This window comes from Oncorhynchus clarkii, chromosome 22 (genome assembly GCF_045791955.1).
Source record: "Oncorhynchus clarkii lewisi isolate Uvic-CL-2024 chromosome 22, UVic_Ocla_1.0, whole genome shotgun sequence".
Lineage (NCBI taxonomy): Eukaryota > Metazoa > Chordata > Actinopteri > Salmoniformes > Salmonidae > Oncorhynchus > Oncorhynchus clarkii.
Window position 1 is genome coordinate 25,185,934 of NC_092168.1, and position 25,752 is coordinate 25,211,685.

General features: G+C 43.3%; 1 protein-coding gene across 2 annotated transcripts in view; it reads right to left on the reverse strand.

Moving 5' to 3' along the window:
* Positions 1 to 6,047, reverse strand: part of LOC139380627 (myosin XVI) — a 180,384-nt gene extending 174,337 nt beyond the window's left edge. Inside the window, exon 1 of one of the 2 annotated variants that reach the window (XM_071123511.1) lies at positions 5,910 to 6,047. In XM_071123511.1, the coding sequence (XP_070979612.1) occupies positions 5,910 to 5,946 (37 nt within the window). In that variant the 5' untranslated portion in view covers positions 5,947 to 6,047. The remainder of the gene's footprint in view (positions 1 to 5,909) is intronic. The other variant, XM_071123510.1, reaches the window with a different exon arrangement.
* Between the last annotated feature and the right edge of the window lie 19,705 nt (positions 6,048 to 25,752).

Below are 25,752 nucleotides of genomic sequence, written 5' to 3' on the forward strand. Positions count from 1 at the left end.
AGTGAGTGAGTGAGTGAGTGAGTGAGTGTATGGTTGAGAAGGCATGCTTTCTAAGAGGAGTGAGGTTTAGTGTCAGTCGGCTGTCAACTGATGCTCCTGCTGACACACATCAATATCACCATAGTATCAACACCTTCCTTCTGATGGGAATCAATACTGAGACAACCTTATCCTGACAACAACCGATAGGGCTCCACCTGTGCAGAGTACATGCCCTCTTGCCCTTCCAGTCTCCAAAGTACCCTCTTCGGTGGTGGTAAAATTCCCCTCATCTATGCTTCAGAAACAAAAATTTGCGCGTCTTGATAGTTGACCAGTAGCCAGTCATCAGCATTGGCGTGCAAAAACAGGTGCGCATATCCAGATTTGTGACCAGAATAACTAGTTTCATTTCCTCCAGTTTTGCCAGGAAAGTGTATCATTCATATGAAATACAGTTTAGCAATCTACTGACTCATCTTTGCCAGAACAATATGCTACCTGACGATTTGATTGATCATTTTCATATTTCAGATCGGACTAGTTTGGACTAGTCTTTAGACTGGCTATATGTCTAAAGATATGCAGCTGTAACATCGTACCTCCTTCAATATATTGGGAGGAAAATGTAACGTATCCTGGCAAATTGATGAAGATATTTGTGAGGAAGAACAGGGCTACCCGGCTGGCAATGAGCACTCTGCAGGCCGGCTGCCCCCCAAAGTGATGGCGCTGTACAGACAGAACATGCTTTCCATCTGGTCCTGATACAAGGAGGATGTATGAATCTGCTTGCTCTGAACGTGACAAGATATATCCCTAATTGAAATTGGCTACTAACATGAATGACATTCAGCTCAAAATGCAGGTGTAAAACATAGTTTATTTTTGTAAGCTATGTTGCGTTTTGAAAATGCCTCACCGTTTATGGCTGGAATGACAGGCTACATTGAGATTGTGTGTGTATGTTCACGTGTGCATGTGTGTGCGCGGGGGGGCTTGCAAGTTTTGTACCAGTACTTTTTGGGGATTGCAGGTGAAAAAGTTTGAAACCCACTGGGATACATGATAGTGGAAACACATGGAGTTAGGTTGGCTATAGTCAATGGTAGGCTATAGTATTTCTGACAATTTTCTATTTTGACTGAAATTGTGTAGATCATTGTTTATGAGTGCAGCATTTATTCCAGTTCAAAATATTTTAGCAAAATACTTTCCTCATCAGATTGTGCTGCTTTTCCCCCTTCTTGTAATAATTGCTCAACAAGTATGTGGCCACGTTTGCTGAAGAAAAACAAAAGGGTTTGAGCACATGCCCACCAAGGGTCTGTGCACGGGCCCTGTGTGTATGTGTCATTTCAAAAGTTAGATGAGCTCTAATACAGATGCCAAGTAAAAAGTTAGATGAGCTCTAATACAGATGCCAAGTAAAAAGTTAGATGAGCTCTAATACAGATGCCAAGTAATACATTGTGTTCTTGCCCTGAACCAACGCTCGCTATTAACACTTTCTTCCCGTGGCTCTGGGAATGTTGGGCTACATTAATGAATTAACCATGAGGTGGGACCCCCTTTAATCAATTATTCATTTGGTGTGATATATTTACACAAATAAATATTTATTTATTTTACAACCCAAATTTCTCATATTTAGGGTTTGGCTGTTTGAACTGCGGATAGGCAAACGAACCAATTGGCTAAATCTCCATTTATATAAAATTAAATGCATACAGGGGTGTGTCCTCAAAACTAATTCAGGGAGAATAAAACACACTTTCTCGTTAATACTGTATTCACACAAACTCTCTCTGGTGTCCATCTGGACTGGTCTGATTAGAGCCTCTCTCTGTTAATGAGAAATTTCACTACACATACATACGCATGCACACACACACATCCCCCCGCCCCCCCACACACCCCTCTAATCCAATGCTCTATTATTAACTGGATTAGGTATTATCTTCCCCCTCTCTTTCCCAGTCACTGACTTTCCATCATTCTCTGTTTCCCTCCTCTCTTCCTCACTCTCTATCATCCCCCTCGCTCTCTCTGTTACCCCCCACTTTTCCTCACTGTCACTGACTCTCTGTCACTCTCACCTACATATTGAAGGTCATATTAAAGGGGTACTTTGGGATTTTAGCAATCAGGCCCCTTATCTACTTCCCCAGAGTCAGAAGAACGTGTGGATTCCATGTTTATGTCTCTGCGTACAGTTTGAAGGAAGTTGCTAACTAGTGCTAGCACAACTGCTAACAGTGGCTCGTGAAAGTACCTCTATCTTCCTTCATACTGGATACAGAGACATGACAATTGTATCTACGAGTTCATCTGACTCTGGGGGAAGTAGATAAAGGGCCTGATTGCCAAAAATCCTGACGTATCCCTTTTGCCATTTCAGAGCTCTCATAAGTCTCACTGCAATGCATTCATAGAGCATGGTAGAGCAAGATGGCCTCGGGCATCATCAGGCCTGCATGGCAATGGTGATGATGTAACGGGCGATAACCGATGATGTAATAATAAGAAGCTGGGCCCAGATTCACAAAACCTTCTTAAGAATAAATGTTTTCCTTAACTATAAACTTAAGAAGAAAGTTAAGCAAAGTTGCTATTCCTCAAAAAGGTTAACTGAACACTTCTTCTGTAATTTCTTCTGTTTCGCCTTAATCAAAAAAGTTAAGAAATTAGATTTTTGAAAATAAAGTCATTGGAAATGTTATTCATTCCAAGATAGCTAAAACCTTGTCTTAAACTAAGTGCAGTGAGAGAAAAAGTTAATGAAAGCAATTTAACATGTTTAATTCACTCACAAACTTAATCTGAAAGTTTCAGTATTGATTATGTAAACCCAATAACATGTTTTAGAACAGTAATCTCAGTAGGAAATATGCTAACATGATTGCCATTGCTAACTAGATATAGATAGCTAGCTAAAACGGTTGGCTAGCAACAAACATCTTAAGAAGATTCATAAGAAAATGTTTGAGAAATTCGTAGGAAAATCCTTAAATCATAAGATATTGTTGAGAAATTGAACTTATAAACTTCTTATTTTTTTCCTTAAAATAAGAAGCTTCTTGTTTTTGAGTAAGAAGTGTTTTGTGAATTTGGGCTCTGATGTAGTGATGTAATAATATGGTGTTGTCATTTTGCGACACTAGTGTTAGCGGTTTGTTTCCTGTTTAGGATTATGGGGTTCATTAAGTGTCTGTTTCATACAACATGTTGTTCTAGAAAGTACACTATATATACACAAGTATGTGGACACCACTTCAACTTAATGGATTCAGCTATTTCAGCCACATCATTGCTGACAGGTGTATAAAAGGGGGGATAATAGTCTGGGGCTGCTTTTCATGGTCCGGGCCCCTTAGTTCCAGTGAAGGGAAACATTAACACTACAGAATAAAATTACATTCTTGGCGATTCTGTGCTTCTGACTTTGTGGCAACAGTTTGGGGATGGCCCTTTCCTGTTTCAGCATGACAATGCCACCGTGCACAAAGCTAGGTCCACACAGAAATGGTTTGTCTAGATCGTTGTGGAAAAACTTGACTGGCCAGCACAGAGCCCTGACCTCAACCCCATCGAACACCTTTGGGATGATTTGGAACGTCGACTGCAAGCCTGGCCTAATCGGCCAACATCAGTGCCAGGCCTCACTAATGCTTTTGTGGCTGAATGGAAGCAAATCCCCTTAACAATTTTCCAACATCTAGTGGAAAGCCTTCCCAGAAGAGTGGAGGCAAAGGGGGGACCAACTCCATATTAATATCCATGATTTTGGAATGAGATGTTCGACAAGCAGGTGTCCATAGACTTTAAGTCATGTAGTGTATATCCATGTGTGTGTGTGTGTGTGTGTGTGTGTGTGTGTGTGTGTGTGTGTGTATAGGAGGCTGTTATTGTGGAATATTTGGTGTACAAGCCCATGTCTAAGTGAGTGAATGTTTTGGAGGGTGTGTACTATGTAAGGAAGAGAGAGCCCACTAAAGGATTGATGTTTTTCCCTGGTCTAAAATGAGGGAGAGAGTGGTCTTGTATCAGAGCATGCTACGCTTCACAGCACAGCAGAGGGACAACAGGCAGAAGAATCATTCAGCTTCCTCTAGCTCCCTCTATTTGCTCTCCTCTGAAAAACAAACTCAAGCAAAGCACCAATTGCCCACACATTTGACAAGAGACAGAACCAAGCAAGTCGAGCACACTGTTACTACGCACGCACGCACGCACGCGTGCACGCACACGCGCGCACACACACACACACACACACACACACACACACACACACACACACACACACACACACACACACACACACACACCTGGTCTAAGTCCACAGATCTCCTCAGTGTGTGTGTAATCTGTTTTAATCTCAGTATCATCCTGGATTACAACCTATAATCCCTCCATCTTCCCCTCCAAAAGACCAGCTCAACCCTGTGTTCCACTGAACTGGAGGCATAAATAATAGATCATAGGCGTAATAGTACATAACAGCTTCTACTAATGATGATATTGACCCAGTTGAGACAAGGTAGACTGTTATAGGTCAACATCTCGAGGAAAGGAACACACACACTCATATTTATTAATCGACAAATTAGGACCAACATGTTCGCACAGATATGCAAATATGCACACACACACATCCCAAACACACAAACCATACAGCAACTCCAGTCTGATAAAGTGCTCCAGGAAAGTGCCCTGCCTCTTCACACCATGTGCCAGTCTGCCAGTCTCCAGTGTGGCGTCAGAGGAACCAATTAGGCCACTATTCCTGATTATTCCTGTCCATGTCAGAGTAGACAGCTAGGAGTCTGCAGGCTGCCAGGCTGCTGCCAGGAACTACGACAGATACAGCTCACAGATACAGATACAGATACAGCTCCATTCCACTCCAGTATGGCTGCTGAATGTTTGATGAGACCACCTCACTATGAGTAAATGATCAACTACAGTCAGGGGCTCCTACAATAAATCAAACCTGACAGAAGGTTCAGAGGTCAATTGATACCCAACACTACATTCTGAGAATGTGAGACTGATTGATGTTTTTTTAAATTTACCTATCAGATTTACAGAAATGTTAATTGATGTGCATTGTCCCCGTCAAATGCATAAATTGTGCCACTATTAGCATCATGCTAATCTGAGTGAGAATGCTACATTCAAGTCATTACACTAAGCACGGATCAACCGGCAATATCCCACTGTTAAATAAATAGCCCTGGAAACCAAACAGTTTACACATTTTGCCAAACAGTATCTCTGACTTCCAAACCCAAACTATACTAACCCAACTAAAGGAGATCAAGTCTAAAATGTCCAAACGTGCCTATCTGCCTGGTAAAGCAGGAGCAGAAACAGGCCATATGTAGTGTAGAAGACAGGGAAGAGTGCAGCAGAGCAGTAATGACAGAGAGGAGAATGATTCAGGTCATTACCACTGATAGCTGAGGGGAGGGAGAGGAGAGAGAAGGGAGGGAGGGAGGGAGGGAGGGAGGGAGGGAGGGAGGGAGGGAGGGAGGGAGGAGAAAAGGGTGGAAAGGGGAGAAAGAAAATGAGAGAAAGAGAGAGAGAGAGGGAGAGAGAGAGATAGAGAAAGAAAGAGACAGAAAAGCAAAAAAAGAGAGATTAAATAACTTAAAAGCAGCACCCACCATCACCCCTTTTCCGTTCAACCTTCTTCACTTCACTCCGGGAAAACAACCAGTTACACTCTTTCTCCACACATTCCCCCCCCCCCCTCCCCTCCATGAACAGCCAGCCAGTACAAAGGACAGTATAGAATAAAGGAGGTGACACATCCTGGGCCAGAGACAATCAATAACCAACCACACAAAGGAACAACGCAAATCCCACAAGCCCCTGACACAGTCCCACAATGCAGAATTCTGATTGGAGCGGCCTCCTCAACTTACCTTCCCCTGCCCCAGCTCGTCTAAGACTGAGAACCATGACCGCTGCTGCTACCCACTGATGCTTACTCACTCACATACACACATACTGACAGACACACGCTTTCTCTCAATGAAACACACACCGACTCTCGAACATACAAGCGAACGCAAGCACAAAACCACATATCCCCACTCACACTGGCTAACAAACAAACACACTGAGTCACAAGCAAAGTCTAACACTCGCACATTGCCCCTCACATAGTGAGAATTACACGTGGCAGGAATGCAGATGATGTTGGTTATGTTGTGAAGTCACTATGTCAGCTGTTACTGCGGAAGTCATATCATTCCCAAAACGTCCCCCATCCCAACTCACTCAGCTGTCAGATCAGAGCTGGCCATGAAAAAACAGAGGGAGGGAGGGAGGGAGGAGGGCTGTTGAGCCAACTGATCTGTGGGTTTCATTCTAAATGACTCTAGTCTAATACCAGGACTGTGTCTAAGTTGTTCTGTGAATCAGCCAGACCTACATGCCATTCCAAAGCATTACAGGCATCCAAATATACAGCTTATCTCTGCTTAACACACTCTACACATGCAAATGTACATGAACATACACACACATAAACACAAACACACATTTTCCAACAGCACAAATGTGCAGCTCCTCTCTATTAGAGGCTTGACTCCCTTGGCGTGTGTGTGTCTCCAGAGAGACAGAGGGTCCATCTGACCACAACCACGCAGACCAGATGACACACACACACACACCAAAATCTCTCCTCTATCCCACCCCTGCTGACCTCATTGTAGTGTAAACAAACTTCTCTGGTCGCTAAGTAACCAGCTACAACCACCTCGTCTTTAGCAGGCATGAAAAGAGGACAGGGGAAGGGGGAAGTACAGAAGAGGAGAGAGATGGAGAGGGAGATATGAAAGAGAATGACAGAGGAGAGACAGAATGACAGAGAGGGAGGCAAAGAGTGTTAAGCCAGGATAAGGAGAGGGGGGGAGAGAGCAAGCTAAAGTTGCAGAGCTTAAATAATTACCTTCTCCTCTTCTGGAAATCCAATATAAATGTTTAGTGTGAGCATAGTGCTACAACTGTATAAATATCTGAGTGTGGAGGATTACTCTCACTGAGCTGGGCTGCAGGGAGGCGAGAAGAGACCTGGCATCCACTACACTGAGACACACATAGTCAGTCCTCTCCTCACCGATTTAGATATATAGACTTTATTGTCCTCAAAGACCACCTTTCTCTTCATTTACCATCTTCTTAGTTATTCAATCATATTAGCTAGTCAGATAGTCATTCAAAATACATCTTTCAAACGGGACCCTTCTCCTAACCACTTACTGGCTCTTCATGTGAACTTCATGTGATCTTGACACACCCTCCTAACCCATACCTATCATTGACTGGGACTTTCTGCTATAACTTCAATTTAAATTGCCAAATTGCCAAATGGCCCATGTATATTCATGCAGAACATTAATATTGGATGAGAGAACCCTTAGGGGTTGAGTCTGGACAGATCTGTCTGTCTCGTCACACACCTTGCACATCAACACCACCACAGGCTGGTTCTAGAACATTCCCATAATGTTCCATAACGTTTCATAATAATATCAAGCTTCTCAGAATGTTCTTGAAACCTTAACCTAAAACAAAAGCATCAGAGGCCTTGAAGCTGATAGCATATCTTTACATTATAGCATTTGATCAACACATGAACACGGCACACCATTGGAATGCTATGTTTTTCCCTGCGTAGCATAACATACACTGAGAAATGTATAGACTAAAAACTATTCCAAAATAGCCCACAGAGATGTTCATGTGGCTGTATGATGACTTTCAGCTGTGATGTCCCTTCTGTTTTGTTTCCATCATCTCAGCCATGTTGTGTTTCCCCTACATAGATTGAGCATTTTGATTGGTTTAACCATGACCTCTAACCCCTAACCTATAACCCTGATTGTCAGTCCGTCTGGAGTCAAGGCAGGCCAGGCTAGTCATCAATTGGAGGTCAGCGACTCCATATAAAATGAAACTGTCATTGTGGTGTTGTTGCTATTGAATGCCAGCGGGTTGAATGCATCAAAGCACCAGTAAACCAGCTTAATTTTACCCCATTTTATACACTTTAAATCAGTGTAATTGCTAACAGATTCCCATGTACTGATCTATGTGTCCCTCTATCTAATCCCGGCCTCCATTTATTTATTTATTTTCTGCATGCTTTTAAAATTGCACATTTAAGACCTGCCCCCCACCGCTTCTGAAAAAAGTCCTAGGGGAAACACTGCACAGCACACACATCCTTAGTATTTCATGGTATATTTAGAACCATGACAACTGCACAGCCATTTGCCTGTCCTTTCATTCCCTATAGCCAGGAGCAATAACCTCACCCGCACCCCCCACCCACTTACCAACCCACACACACACACACTGACCTACCAACACACCACGACCCACCCACCCACCCACCCACCCACCCACCCACCCACACACACACACACACACCTGCTGTTCAGACCCACAGAACATGCACACACTTGCTCTCTCCTCTAGTCCGGCATGTTCTCTAAGAAACTCCCAAACACCTGCTCTAACGAAGAGACAGGAAGATAGAAAGACAGATAAAATAACCTCCACCATTCACCCTACATGTTCTGAGAAACACAGGAACATTTACATCAAACAAAGAAAGAAAGAAAGAAAGAAAGAAAGAAAGAAAGAAAGAAAGAAAGAAAGAAAGAAAGAAAGAAAGAAAGAAAAAGAGAACCCAGAGCCCTACCGGAGGACCCCGTCCACGGGGAACAAGGGATGAAGGAAGTAGAGAAAACGTGCCTGTCCACCAAACGAACGAAACGCCCGCCTCCCACACTCTTTCACCGAATCAATTTCACACTCTCTCACCTCCCCACCACTGTGATGTCCTTCATTCATCCGTTTCCCCGTTGCTATGGCAAAGCCGCCACTTGGAGAGTCGGTTCTTTACGTTATTCTCCCTCATCTCTCTGTCCAACCCCCACCTCCCCTTCCAACCCATTCTGAGGGGTGCAGAAACGTCCCACCCAGAAGCCACCCTCCCTTCATAATTTCTGTCCTGTCCTAGACAGGGGTAAGGGTACAGGTTTGGCGGGATGGGTGTGTAAGTCAGAACAGGGAAGGGGAAGTCACCTTCACTAGTGGCTCAGATAACTGTGCTTGTGTCCTAAGCATTATTACTAACATACTGAACATACTGTATGTGTCTGACACAAACAAACAAAGAAACACATGTGCCACCTGTCTCTTCCACAGCTATTACCGCCTACACACAAAACACACAAGAACACACACCCTGCAGCGTTGTCTGATTGTATCCCTGTGTCAGTCCAACGCAGGTACTAATGAATAGTTCATGGTAATCCCCCTCCCCCATATTTACTATATTCCCTGTGTTAATCCTCATGTTGACCTTGGGGACCCTCCTGATTCAGCGACACACGCAAGCGCACGCACAAACACCACCCCCAGTCTGGGTTCCACCCGTTATTTAATTACGAGCCCCCACCCCCACCATACCACCCACCCCAACATCTCCCACAGACCAATCTGTGATCTTCATTATAGCCATCTACCCCCGATATACACACGCCCTACACCCCCCACCCAAAGACATATCGGTCCATACATGACTTATTTACTGACCACCCTTTCATCTACAAGTTGAGAGGTACTGGCCTGGCGAGGGTTATTGCATTAGGGAGAGAATTAAGAAATGTGTGTTCAAGATATACAGACAGAGACAGACAAACAGACAGAAGAAACAGACAGACATAAATGGATGGGGATGCAGGGAGAGTAAAGGGGATACAGGGAAGGTAAAGGGGATACAGGGAGCGTAAAGGGGATACAGGGAGAGTAAAGGGGATGCAGGGGAAGTAAAGGGGATACAGGTGTTGTAAAGGGGATACAGAGGGAGTAAAGGGGATACAGGGGTGGTAAAGGGGATACAGGGAGAGTAAAGGGGATACAGGGGGAGTAAAGGGAATACAGGGAGAGTAAAGGGGAAACAGGTGTTGTAAAGGGGATACAGGTGTTGTAAAGGGGATACAGAGGGAGTAAAGGGGATACAGGGGTGGTAAAGGGGATACAGGGAGAGTAAAGGGGATACAGGCAGAGTAAAGGGGATACAGGGAGAGTAAAGGGGATACAGGGAGAGTAAAGGGGATACAGGGAGAGTAAAGGGGATACAGGGAGAGTAAAGGGGATGCAGGGGAAGTAAAGGGGATACAGAGAGCGTAAAGGGGATACAGGGAGAGTAAAGGGGATACAGAGAGCGTAAAGGGGATACAGGGAGAGTAAAGGGGATACAGGGAGAGTAAAGGGGATACAGGGAGAGTAAAGGGGATACAGGTAGCGCAAAGGGGATACAGGGAAAGTAAAGGAAATACAGGGAGCGTAAAGGGGATACAGGGTGAGAGAGAGTAAAGGGGATACAGGAAGAGAGAGAGTAAAGGGGATACAGGAAGAGTAAAGGGGATACAGGGAGAGTGCAGTGTATAAAGTCAGAACATCTGCTGTCTCAGCCATTGCCGGTCACCAAGGGCGTACCCCAAAACTTGATCCTAGGCCCCACGCTCTTCTCAATTTACATCAACAATATACGTAGCTCAGGCAGTAGGAAGCCCTCTCAACCATTTATATGCGGATGATACAGTCTTATACTCTGCTGGAACCTCCCCGGATATGTTAAACACTCTACAACAAAGCTTTCTTAGTGTCCAACAAGCTTTCTCTGCCCTTAACCTTGTTCTGAACACCTCTAAAACAAAGATCTTGTGGATTGGGTGTGATTACTACCTCTGAGGGTTTGGAGCTCGAGGTAGTTACCTCATACAAGTTATTGGGAGTTTGGCTAGACTGTATACTGTCCTTCTCTCAGCACATATCAAAGCTGCAGGCTAAAGTTACATCTAGACTTGGTTTCCTCTATCGTAATCACTCCTTTTTCACCCCAACTGCCAAACTAACCCTGATTCAGATGACCACTCTACCCATGCTAGATTATGGAGAGACAATTTATAGATCGGCAGGTAAGGGTGCTCTCGAGCGGCTAGATGTTTTTTACCATTCAGCCATCAGTTTTGCCACCAATGCTCCTTATAGGACACATCAGTGCACTCTATACTCCTCTGTAAACTGGTCATCTCTGGTTACCATCACATGACCCACTGATTGATGCGTATTTATAAAACCCTCTTAGACCTCACTCCCCCCATCTGAGATCCCTGCTGCAGCCTTCATCCTCCACATACAACACCTGTTCTGCCAGTCACATTCTGTTAAAGGTCCCCAAAGCACACACATCCCTGGGTCGCTCCTGTTTTCAGTTCGCTGCAGCTATCGACTGGAACGATCGGCAACAATCACTTAAACTGGACAGTTTTATCTCCATCTCTTCATTCAAAGACTCAACCATGGAAACTCTTACTGACAGTTGTGGCTGCTTTGCGTGATGTGTTGTTGTCTCTACCTTCTTGCCCTTTGTGCTGTCGTCTGTGCCCAATAATGTTTGTACCATGTTGTGCTGCTGCCATGTTGTGTTGCTACCATGCTGTGTTGGCTTGTGTTGCTGTCATGCTATGTTGTCGTCTTACACGGAACCCAAACCAGCTGTGCGCGTGTGCGCCATCGTGCATAAATTTATTATATCCAATTTATTTTATTATTTAAAATATCAAAACAAACTCTGAACCAATTACATTAATTTGGGGACAGGTCGAAAAGCATTAAACATGTATGGCAATTTAGCTAGTTAGCTTGCACTTGCTAGCTAATTTGTCCTATTTAGCTAGCTTGCTGTTGCTAGCTAATTTGTCCAGGGATATAAACATTGAGTTGTTATTTTACCTGAACTGCACAAGGTCCTCTACTCCGACAAATTAATCCATACATAAAACGGCCATCCGAATCATTTTTAGTCATTTCTCCTCCTTCTAGGCTTTTTCATCGTTGAACTTATATGGTGATCACATCTAAACTTTCACAGTATTACCACGACGTCCGGCAAAAGAGTTTGTCTTTCAATCACCCACATGGGTATAACCAATGAAGAGATGGCACGTGGGTACTTGCTTCTACAAACCAATGAGGAGATGGGAGAGGCAGGACATGCAGAGCAATCTGCGTCAGAAATAGAAAGGAGTTCTATTTTAGCTCATGGCGTCTCAGACGCTCGTTGGCGCGTGCGAGCAGTGTGGTTGCAATAATTGAATAACATGGATTTCCAAATGTATTTTGCGATGCTCACGCACGCGACGTGTCCGGTCTGGTTAGCATGTTAGGTCTCTCTTTATGTAGTGTTGTGGTGTTTCTCTTGTCGTGATGTTTGTTTTGTCCTACATATTATTTATTTTTTATCCCCGCAGTAAGCCTTTTGCCTTTTGGTAGGCCGTCATTGTAAATAAGAATTTGTTCTTAACTGACTTGCCTAGTTAAATAGAGATACACAAATAAATAAAGGGGATACAGGAAGAGTAAAGGGGATACAGGGAGAGTAAATGGAATACAGGGAGAGTAAAGGGGATACAGGGAGAGTAAAGGGGATACAGGGAGAGTAAAGGGGATACAGGGGGAGTAAAGGGGATACAGGGAGAGTAAAGGGGATACAGGGAGAGTAAAGGGGATACAGGAAGCGTAAAGGGGATACAGGGAGAGTAAAGGGGATACAGGGGGAGAGAGTAAAGGGGATACAGGGAGAGAGAGTAAAGGGGATACAGGGAGAGTAAATGGGATACAGGGAAAATAAAGGGAGAGTGAACGGGATACAGGGGGAGTAAAGGGGATACAGGGAAAGTAAAGGGGATACAGGGAGAGTAAAGGGGATACAGGGAGAGTAAAGGGGATACAGGGAGAGTAAAGGGGATACAGGGAGAGTAAAGGGGAGGGGGCAGGGAGGTAAGGAAAAACAGATCCAGATAAATAAAGGAACAAAACAATGTGTGATGGAATCTCCTCTGTCACATCTTTCATCAGATTTCTCTCTCTTTCTCTTACTGAAACTCTCAATATCTCCATCTCTCTTTTATCGTTTCAATCACTCCAACATCCCTTCGTCTCCCTACCTCATCATTAATCAATCGCTTCTGACTATGACAGCTGATGTGTGATCAGTTATTCCTGATGCTGTCCGTGTTACAACTTCAATTAACACATGGAGCTATAGCTGTGACATGGTGGCAAGATTTCACAAATTGGGAACTAATCGAACATTTCTCTGTCTGTTTTCCAGATAGACTCAATACTATCATAAACTCTGTTTTGAGGATATAGGGTATGGAATTCAATCAAATGTGTAAAAACCAGGATGCCAGGAAAACAACACGTACTGGAGAGAAGGGGAGATGGGGGAAGGTGGCGAGAAGGAAGGCAAGAGCGGTATGGATTATTCTTATTAATTATTCTTATCCGTATTTTTTGAAACTGCACTGTCGGTTAGTGGCTCGTAAGTAAGCATTTCACTGTAAGGTTGTATTCCTGTTGTACTCAGAATTTCACTGTAAGGTTGTATTCCTGTTGTACTCAGCATTTCACTGTACGGTTGTATTCCTGTTGTACTCAGCATTTCACTGTAAGGTTGTATTCCTGTTGTTTTCAGCATTTCACTGTAAGGTTGTATTCCTGTTGTATTCGGCGCATGTGACTAATACAATTTGATTTGATTTGACTAATATGGACTTGGTTCTCCCTTTGCTGCTATAACAACCTCCGCTCTTCTGGGAAGGATTTCCACTAGATGTTGGAACATTGCTGCAGGGACTTGCTTCCATTCTGCCACAAGAGAATTAGTGAGGTCAGGCACTGACTTTTGGCGATTAGGATTGGCCCGCAGTCGGCGTTCCAATTCATCCCTAAGGTGTTCGATGGGGTTGAGGTCAGGGCTCTGTGCAGGCCAGTCAAGCTTTTCCACAGTGATCTCGACAAACCATTTTTGTATGGACCTCGCTTTGTGCACGAGGGAATTGTCATGAAACAGGAAAGGGCCTTCTCCAAACTGTTGCCACAAAGTTGGAAGCACAGAATTGTCTAGAATGTCATTGTATGCTGTAGCGTTAAGACTTCCCTCACTGGAACTAAGGGGCCTAGCCCGAACCATGAAAAACAGCACCGGACCATTATTCACACTCCACCAAACTTTACAGGTGGCACTATGCACTAGAGCAGGGAGCATTCTCCCGGGCATCCGCCAAACCCAGATGAAGCGTGATTCATCACTACAGTGAATGCGTTTCCACTGCTACAGAGTCCAATGAAGGCGAGCTTTACACCACTCCAGCCAACGCTTGGCATTGCGCATGGTGATCTTAGGCCTGTGTGTGGCTGTTCGGCCGTGGAAACCCATTTTATGAATACACCTGTCAGCAACTGGTGTGGCTGAAATAGCTGAATCCACTCATTTGAAGGGTGTCACATACTTTTGTAAATACAGTACCAGTCAAAAGTTTGGACCCACCTACTCAATCAAGGTTTTTTCTTTATTTTCACTATTTTCTACATTGTAGAATAATAGTGAAGACATAAAAACTATGAAATAACACATATGGAGTCATGTAGTAACCGAAAAAGTGTGAAACAAATCAAAATATATTTTATATTTGAGATTCCTCAAAGTAGCCACCCTTTGTCTTGATGACAGCTTTGCACACTCTTGATATTCTCTCAACCAACTTCATGAGGAATGCTTTTATAGCAGTCTTGAAGGACTTCCCACATATGCTGTGCACTTGTTGGCTGCTTTTCCTTCACTCTACGGTCCAACTCATCCCAAACTATCTCAATTGGGTTGAGGTCAAGGGATTGTGGAGCCCAGGTCATTTGATGCAGCACTCCATCACTCTCCTTGATCAAATAGACCTTACACAGCCTGGAGGTGTGTTTCGGGCCATTGTCCTGTTGAAAAACAAATGATAGTCCGACTAAGAGCAAACCAAATGGGACGGCGTATCTCTGCAGAATGCTGTGGGAGCCATGAAGGTTAGGTGTGCCTTGAATTCTAAATAAATCACCAACAGTGTCACCAGCAAAGCAGACCCACACCATCACACCTCTTCTTCCATGATTCACGGTGGGAACTACACATGCGGAGATCATCTGTTCAACTACTCTGCGTCTCACAAAGACATAGCTGTTGGAACCAAAAATCTCAAGTTTGGACTCAGATTTCCACCGGTCTAATGTCCATTTCTTGTGTTTCTTGGCCCAAGCAAGTCTCTTCATCTTATTGGTGTCCTTTAGTAGTGGTTTCCTTGCAGCATTCGACCATGAAGGACTGATTCACACAGTCTCCTCTGAACAGTTGATGTTGAGATCTGTCTGTTACTGGAATTCTGTGAATCATTTATTTGGGCTGCAATCTGAGGTGCAGTTAACTCTAATTAATTTGTCCTCTGCAGCACAGGTAATACTGGGTATTCATTTCCTGTGGCAGTCCTCATGAGAGCCAGTTTCCTCATAGCACTTGAAGGTTTTTGCTACTGCACTTGAAGAAACTTTCAAAGTTTTTGACATTTTCTGGACAGACTGACCTTCAAGGATCAATTTTTGCCTAAAATGACTAATCTAACTGCCTGTAGCTCAGGACCTGAAGCAAGGATATGTATATTATTGATCCCGTTGGAAAGGAAACACTTTGAAGTTTGTGGAAATGTGAAATGAATGTAGGTGAATATAATACATTAGATCTGGTAAAAGATACCACAAAGAAATCTATTTAAAATTGATTTCATATCATATTTGAAGTGCATGAGAAAGGTCACAATGTGTTATTGCAGGTTAGGTGCAATTTACATTTTTGCCATTAGATAGCAGCAGTGTATTTGCAATGTTTTAGACTGATCCAATGAAGCATTGCATATCTGTTCAAAATGTTGTATCAAGTCTGCCGAAATGTGTCTAATTGGTTTATTGATACATTTTCAAGTTCATAACTGTGTGCTCTCCTCAAACAATAGCATGATATTATTTCACTGTAACAGCTACTGTAAATTGGACAGTGCAGTTACATTAACAAGAATTTAAGCTTTCTGCCCATATCAGATATGTATATGTCCTTGGAAATGTTCTTGTTACTTACAACCTCATGCTAATCACATTAGAGCACATTTGCTCAAACCTCCCATGGGGGGTGGGGGGTCACTGATCCTGTAGAGGTTAAAATAATGATGATCTTTGATTATTTGAGCTGTTCTTGCCATAGGGTATTTTACCAAATAGGGCAATCTTCTGTATACCACCCCTACCTTGTCACAACACAACTGATTGGCTCAAACACATTAAGGAAAGAAATTCCACAAATGTACTTTTAACAAGGCACACCTGTTCATTGAAATGCATTCCAGGTGACTACCTAGATTCTGATAGGCTAATTGACATACTTTGAGTCAATTGGAGGTGTACCTGTGGATTTATTTCAAGGCCTGCCTTTGCTTGACATCATGGGAAAATCAAAATAAATCAGCCAAGACCTCAGAAAAAACAATTGTAGGCCTGTACAAGTCTGGTTTATCCTTGGGAGCAATTTCCAAATGCTTGAAGGTACCACGTTCATCTGTACAAACAATAGTACGCAAGTATAAACACCATGGGACCACGCAGTCGTCATACCGCTCAGGAAGGAAACACATTCTGTCTCCTAGAGATGAACGTACTTTGGTGTAAAAAGTGCAAATCAATCCCAACACAACAGTAATGGACCTGGTGAAGATGCTGGAGGTAACAGGTACAAAATTATCTATATCCACAAGCTTCCCAAAATAACTTAGTGTATGTAAACTTCTAACCCACTGGTATTGTGATACAGTGAATTGTAAGTGAAATAATCTGTCTGTAAACAATTGTTGGAAAAATGACTTGTGTCATGCACAAAGTAGATGTCCTAACCGACTTGCCAAAATTATAGTTTGTTATTTAACAAGAGATTTGTGGAGTGGTTGAAAAACGAGTTTTTATGACTCCAATCTAAGTGAATGTAAACTTCCGACTTCAACTGTAAATACTGGGCAGGCCATTATTTTGGCCATTGTTTTGGCTATCATGGCTATGTCCCCATAGGATGACAATGCCACCATCCATATGACACGAGTGGTCACTGAATGGTTTGATGAAGCATGAAAACGATGCAAATCATATGCCATGGCCAACTAATTAACCAGATCTCAACCCAATTGAATACTTATGGGAGATTCTGGAGTACCTAAGACAGTGTTTTCTACCACCAACAACAAATCTCCAAATGATGGAATTTCTCATGGAAGAATGGTGTCACATCCCCCAAATAGAGTTCCAGGCATAGAATCTATGCCGAGGTGCAATGAAACTGTTCTGGCTTGTGGTGGCCTGTATATATGGGCCTGACTAGTGGAGAGCCACTGATAGAACTTTGTCTGTAAATTATTAAAACAGCAGTGGACTCAAACCCATTGTTTGGAAACTGGTGGATTTACTACAGACTCCTGCTGTGACCTGAAAAATATTAAGCAAATCTCTCTCTCCTCTCTCTCTCTCTCTCAGGCTGTTTTGCCCTACATCTTTTCTTCCTATCGCACTCTCTCTTCATCTCATAGTCTCCTTGTTCCTTCCTCTTCATCATTTTCTACCCTCTCCTATTTGTTCCGTGTATCAGTGACGATGACTACCTCTATATACTGTAGCTAAGTAGGTCAATATTCGGGATCATTCCATTTGACCGCACCCCTGATTTGAACATAACTTTCCATACATCATTTGCAGTCAGAAAGTGACATTTTGGACATGAATGCCAAAACATTGAGGATATAGAGATTTTGCTAGACCACCATACCATGAGACATTCATTACTTCATCACTGGAAAAGATAAACAGTTGAGTTTGATATAAGTGAAAAGATAACTAACAGGAATGTCAAACTATTTTATAATTTCCTGAAGAAAAAAAACGTTTTTAAGTTAAAAAAAAATCTTTATATAACTTTAATGTCAATGATCTAAAAATGTGTAAACTCAGATAAAAACAAAAAAAGACTTACTAAAATTGGAATATAATTAACATTTTTACTTTCAAATGGTACCACAAAGATGGTTGGAGGTCCACACATCACAGAATGTTGACTTGAATGGGAATATCAGTTGTTATAAATTATACTGTCAATCTTCCATAGGAAAACTATTGAAATCATAGAAATATAGATAATAGAATAGAACATTCCCAGATCCTCTAATGACTGTGGCCGTCTGCTGGAGGCTTCAAGAAGCACTCAAACCGACTTGATCTAACTGCTGGTGATGCCTATGTATTACTTCTTGTCGTTTCTTTTGATTTTCATGTGCTTTGAGATTCTGTAATGAAAAGTGCTGTAAAAGTTTTTAATAAATTATTATTATTATGTAAGTTGACATCTTTGTGGTAGTAACTGGAAGTTACAATTTAAATTAAATAAACATGTAAATGGTGTACCAGCTAAATTGCAGGAGTCTTAAGGGATAGATCCATTCTGTAAATCCTACTTCTATGATTGAAATGACCTACCCTCTATTCAAGAGGATGCTGTGTCTCAACCAATGTTGGGCGCAACACAAACACCTCCGATTATATTAATTAGGGTCTAAGTCAGAAGATTTGTGAATATTAACTAAATCTTCAAACGTTAAGACAACTGGGGTTAATGGTAAAAAAGCATATACTTTTGTTAAATTTTTCAAGAAATAAAAAAATATTTTGACAAACCTGTTTGTTACCTTTTTAAATGATAAGTCTAAAATGTTAATCTCCTGCCGTGATAAAGACAACTCTTATCTCTGGAATGTTTTGTCATTCAGGTTCAAAAAGTCACTTTCTGACCACTCTGACCAGTTTCACTCAAATTAAAAGGGGTGCAGTCAAAAAGTAATTGAAATCAAATGGAACAACCCTTCAGTTTTTCAGATTCCCCACCTCTGCAGTTCTGCTCTCCCACTCCCACATCACTCCATAATCCACACCACCTCCTCTCTCCTTCCTCATCCCCCTCTCCCATCTCCCAACACTTTTTCACTCCCACTCTTTTAAACCATGTCTCTCTCTCTTGATCACTCTCACATCTCGTTCTATTTCCTTGTCCCCTTAATATCTGCATCTTAGTTCTACTCCCTCTCCTCTCATACCTTCCCTCTCTTCATCCTCTCTCTCTCTCTCTCTCTCTCTCTCTCTCTCTCTCAATATGCCCCGACCAGTGGGGGTCCTTACTGTATCATCATATTATTCCATGGGAAAAGCATTCACCATTTGACAATGACCAAATTGAATTATGGTTTAATATGAGATATGATATGTTTTAAATCTTGCACACACCCACACAGCTGTTAACTTTCATGTGTGTGTTTAACCCCCCCCCTCCCCCCCAAGACCCCACTCAAGCCCCATTCTACACACTCCACTCCTCTTACGATCCCAACAGCCACACACACCCCACAGTCCCTAAACCTCTCCCTCTCAAACACTCCTAACACTCAGTGACAGTCCTCCTCCAACACATTAAATGTTCAGGGAGCCTATTCTTTCACAAGACCACACACACTCAAACCTTTTCTCTCAGATTCTCTCTGCCACCCTGTTTCCATTACCACTACTTTTACCCCAGCTCCCTCCCTCCCTCCCTCCCTCCCTCCCTCCCTCCCACACACACACACACACACACACACACACACACACACACACACACACACACACACACACACACACACACACACACACACACACAGGTCCTGACTAGCCCAGACATTGACCCTGACACATAGCCCCTGGCCCACTGACACAGTAGCCAGTTATAGCCCAGGGAAAATTTTAAAAAAAGTCTGGAAGGCCACATATCACGTGGTAGGAACAGGCAGCTGATCATCAAACAAGGAAGTGTTCTACTCAAAATAACCACTCTCACTCTGAGGGGGTGAAATTCATGAGTGTAGCAGCCTTTGATGTGTTATATTGACTTGGCAGTGATTAAAGGGATACTGTGAGTTTCAGGCAATTAAGAAATGTTTCTACTCACCAAATGAACTTGTGGACACCATTTTCATGTTTCTGCGAGCAGTACGAAGGAAGTAAGACGTAGTTTCACAAGCCAACGCTAACTAGTGTTAGCACAATAACTGGAAGTCTGCAGGTACAGTCATTGCGCTAACACCAGTTACCATTGGCTCGCACTACCTTTAACTTCCTTCATACTGAACACCAGGACATAAACATTAGTGATGGCGCCGGAGGGGATGATTGCCATTTCACGGGCTCTTAACCAACCGTGCTATTTTGTTTGTTTTTTCACATTGTTTGTAACTCAGTTTGTACATAATGTTGCTGCTACCGTCTCTTATGACTGAAAAGAGCTTCTGGAAATCAGAACAGTGATTACTCACCTTGAACTGGATTAAGATTTTCTCTTTAATGAGTCGGACGAGAGGGATTTACTACAGACACACAACCAGGCCCTCATACCCCTTATTTGCAGGAGAAAGAGACGGAAAACGTATCACGGAAGGAGATCGGAGTGCCTTGTGAGGATCCGCCTACGAGTGGCTAATCTGCCTTTGCCATTGGTACTATTGGCCAATGTACAATCACTGGATAATAAATTGAACAAACTAAAAGGACGTACATCCTACCAACCGGACATTAAAAACTGTAATATCTTATGTTTCACCGAGTCGTGTCTGAACGACAACATAAATAAAATACAGCTGGCGGGATATACACTGTATCGGCAGGATAGAACAGCAGCCTCTGGTAAGACAAGGGGTGGCGGCCTATGTATACTTGTAAACAACAGCTGGTGCACAATATCTAAGGAAGTCTCGAGGTTTTGCTTGCCTGACGTAGAGTATCTCATGATAAGCTGTTGACCACACTATCTACCGAAGGAGAATATCTGTATTTTTCGTAACTGTCTACATACCACTGCAGACCGATTCTGGCACTAAGACCACACTCAATGAGCTGTATACTGCCATAAACAAACAGGAAAACGCTCATCCAGAGGCGGCGCTCCTACTGGCCTGGGACTTTCATTTCTACCAGCATGTTTAAATGTGCAACCAGAGGGAAAATACCTCTAGACCACCTTTACTCCCCACACAGAGACGTGTACAAAGCTCTCCCTCGCCCTCCATTTGGCAAATCTGACCATAATTCTATCTTTCTGATTCCCGCTTACAAGTTAAAATTAAAGTAGGATGCACCAGTGACTCGGTCAATAAAAAGTGGTCAGATGAAGCAGATGCTAAGCTACAGGACTGTTTTGCTAGCACACACTGGTATATGTTCTGGGATTCTTCCGATGGCATTGAGGAGTACCCACGTCAGTCACTGGCTTCATCAATAAGTGCATCGATGACGTTGTCCCCACAATGGCAGTATGTACATCCCCTAACCAGAAGTCATGGATTACAGGCAACATCCACACTGAGCTAAAGGGTAGAGCTGCCGCTTTCAAGGAGCAGGACTCTAACGTGGAAGCTTATAAGAAATCCCGCTATATCCTCCGACGAACCATCAAACAGGCAAAGCATCAATACAGGACTAAGATCGAATTGCACTACACCGGCTCCGACACTCGTCGGATGTGGCAGGGCGTGCAAACTATTAGACTACAAAGGGAAGCACAGCAGAGAGCTGCCCAGTGACACAAGCCTACCAAACAAACTAAATTACTTCTATGTTTGCTTCGAGGCAAGTCACACTGAAACATGCATGAGAGCATCAGCTGTTCTGGACGGCTGTGTGATCACGTTCTCCGCAGCCGATGTGTGTAAGACCTTTGAACAGGTACTCTGAGCATGCGCTGACCAACTGGCAAGTGTCTTCAGTGACATTTTCAAGCTCTCACTGTCGGAGTCTGTAATACCAACAAATACCAACATGTTTCAAGCAGACCACCATGGTCCCTGTGCCCGAGAACACTAAGGTAACCTACCAAAATGACTAACGTATGTAGCCATGAAGTGCTTTGAAAGGCTGGTCATGGCTAACATCAACACCATTATCCCAGAAACCCTAGACCCACTCCAATTTGGATACCGCTCCAACAGATCCACAGAAAATAGTATCTCTATTGCACTCCACACTGCCCTTTCACACCTGGACAAAAGGAACACCTATGTGAGAATGCTATTCATTGACTACAGCTCAGCGTTCAAAGCTCATCACCTAGCTAAGGACACGGGGACTAAACATCTCCCTCTGTAACTGGATCCTGGACTTCGTGATTGGCCACCCCCAGGTGGTAAGGGTAGGTAACAACACATCTGCCGCGCTGATCCTCAACACGGAGGCCCCTCAGGGGTGCGTGCTCAGTCCCCTCCTGTACTCCCTGTTCACCATGCACCGTGCTTCTACACCTGCATTGCTTGCTGTTTGGGGTTTTAGGCTGGGTTTCTGTACAGCACTTTGAGATATCAGCTGATGCACGAAGGGCTATATAAATTGATTTGATTTGATTCACTCATGACTTCACGGCCAGTCACTACTCCAACACCATCATTAAGTTTGCCGATCACACAACAGTGGTAGGCCTGATCACCAACAACGACGAGACCGCATATAGGGAGGAGGTCAGAGACCTGGCTGTGTGATGCCAGGACAACAACCGCTCCATCAACGTGATCAAGACTAAGGAGATGATAGTGGACTACAGGAAAAGGAGGACCGAGCACGCACCCATTCTCATCAACGGGGCTGTAGTGGAGCAGGTTGAGAGCTTCAAAATTCTTGGTGTCCACATCACCAACAAACTAACATGGTCCAAACACCAAAACAGTTGTGAAATTGGCACGACAAAACCTATTCCCCCTCATGAGACTGAAAAGATTTGGCATGGGTCCTCAGATCCTCAAAAGGTTTCACAGCTGCACAATTGAGAGCATTGATGATGCAACCTGACTGGTTGCATCACTGCCTGATATGGCAACTACTCGGCCTCCGATCGCAAGGTACTACAGAGGGTAGTGTGTACGGCCCAGTACATCACTGGGGACAAGCTTCCTGCCATCCAGGACCTCTATGCCAGGCGGTGTCACAGGAAGGCCATAAAAATTCTCAAAGACTCCAGCCACCATAGTCATAGACTGTTCTCTCTGCTACCGCACGGCAAGCCATACCAGAGCGCCAAGACTAGGTCCAAGATGGTTCTGAACAGCTTCTACCCCCAAGCCAGAAGACTCCTGAACACTATTTGCATTGTCCCCCCCATTTTTTACAGTGCCTTGCGAAAGTATTCGGCCCCCTTGAACTTTGCAACCTTTTGCCACATTTCAGGCTTCAAACGTAAAGATATAAAACTGTATTTTTTTGTGAAGAATCAACAACAAGTGGGACACAATCATGAAGTGGAACGACATTTATTGGATATTTCAAACTTTTTTAACAAATCAAAAACTGAAAAATTGGGCGTGCAAAATTATTCAGCCCCTTTACTTTCAGTGCAACAAACTCTCTCCAGAAGTTCAGTGAGGATCTCTGAATGATCCAATGTTGACCTAAATGACTAATGATGATAAATACAATCCACCTGTGTGTAATCAAGTCTCCGTATAAATGCACCTGCACTGTGATAGTCTCAGAGGTCCGTTAAAAGCGCAGAGAGCATCATGAAGAACAAGGAACACACCAGGCAGGTCCGAGATACTGTTGTGAAGAAGTTTAAAGCCGGATTTGGATACAAAAAGATTTCCCAAGCTTTAAACATCCCAAGGAGCACTGTGCAAGCGATAATATTGAAATGGAAGGAGTATCAGACCACTGCAAATCTACCAAGACCTGGCCGTCCCTCTAAACTTTCAGCTCATACAAGGAGAAGACTGATCAGAGATGCAGCCAAGAGGCCCATGATCACTCTGGATGAACTGCAGAGATCTACAGCTGAGGTGGGAGACTCTGTCCATAGGACAACAATCAGTCGTATATTGCACAAATCTGGCCTTTATGGAAGAGTGGCAAGAAGAAAGCCATTTCTTAAAGATATCCATAAAAAGTGTCGTTTAAAGTTTGCCACAAGCCACCTGGGAGACACACCAAACATGTGGAAGAAGGTGCTCTGGTCAGATGAAACCAAAATTGAACTTTTTGGCAACAATGCAAAACGTTATGTTTGGCGTAAAAGCAACACAGCTGAACACACCATCCCCACTGTCAAACATGGTGGTGGCAGCATCATGGTTTGGGCCTGCTTTTCTTCAGCAGGGACAGGGAAGATGGTTAAAATTGATGGGAAGATGGATGGAGCCAAATACAGGACCATTCTGGAAGAAAACCTGATGGAGTCTGCAAAAGACCTGAGACTGGGACGGAGATTTGTCTTCCAACAAGACAATGATCCAAAACATAAAGCAAAATCTACAATGGAATGGTTCAAAAATAAACATATCCAGGTGTTAGAATGGCCAAGTCAAAGTCCAGACCTGAATCCAATCGAGAATCTGTGGAAAGAACTGAAAACTGCTGTTCACAAATGCTCTCCATCCAACCTCACTGAGCTCGAGCTGTTTTGCAAGGAGGAATGGGAAAAAAATTCAGTCTCTCGATGTGCAAAACTGATAGAGACATACCCCAAGTGACTTACAGCTGTAATCGCAGCAAAAGGTGGCGCTACAAAGTATTAACTTAAGGGGGCTGAATAATTTTGCACGCCCAATTCTTCAGTTTTTGATTTGTTAAAAAAGTTTGAAATATCCAATAAATGTCGTTCCACTTCATGATTGTGTCCCACTTGTTGTTGATTCTTCACAAAAAAATACAGTTTTATATCTTTATGTTTGAAGCCTGAAATGTGGCAAAAGGTCGCAAAGTTCAAGGGGGCCGAATACTTTCGCAAGGCACTGTACACTGCTGCTACTCCCTGTTACTATATAGGAATAAGTCCCTTTAATAACTCTACCTACATGCACATATTACCTCAATTACCTCGACTAACCGGTGCCCCCGCACATTGACGCTGTACCGGTACCCCCTGCACATTGACTCTGTACCGGTACCCCCTGCACATTAACTCTGTACCGGTACCCCCTGCACATTGACTCTGTACCGGTACCCCCTGTATATAGCCTCGCTATTGTTATTTTACTGCTCCTCTTTAATTATGTTACTTTTATTTCTTATTTTTTTTAGGTATTTTTCTAGAAACTGCATTGTTGGTTAAGGGCTTGTAAGTAAACATTTCACTGTAAGGTCTACCTACACCTGTTGTATTCGGCACATGTGACAAATACAGTTTGATTTGATTAAAAATCCCTTTGAAAAAGCCCCTTGTGAATCCAATCCATCAACATAATCTTCATCATCACTCCTGGATAATGAGCTAATGTGAATTCCCAGTCCAAACACAGGGTAAGGTGCAGGTTTTCCTGGCAAGATTCCAGACACGGTTTTCCCATTCTTCTTATTTCATCTGTCTGTCCCCTCAGCTGTCAGCCCTCTGACACCAGCCACATTGTGTGTGTGTGTGTGTGTGTGTGTGTGTGTGTGTGTGTGTGTGTGTGTGTGTGTGTGTGTGTGTGTGTGTGTGTGTTTGTGTGTGTGTCTTTGCTGAGATTCTACACAAGCCTCTCAGGAAATCCAATAAGTAGGTTAACCCTGCCAGCCGTCTGATCTAAGAATAAACTATAGACTGGGCAGGCTTAAGATACAGGAGACCCAGACGGAGGCTTGGGTGGTATACCGCATACTGGGGTGTTTGGAAATAGCCACAGGATGGTTTTTCAATACTGATAACTGTCTTTGAAGTTTTTCAATAAATTGTCATATTTGTAGCTACTTTTTAAGTAAATAGCTGCAGTCAACATGTGCAATATGTTAGGATGTTAA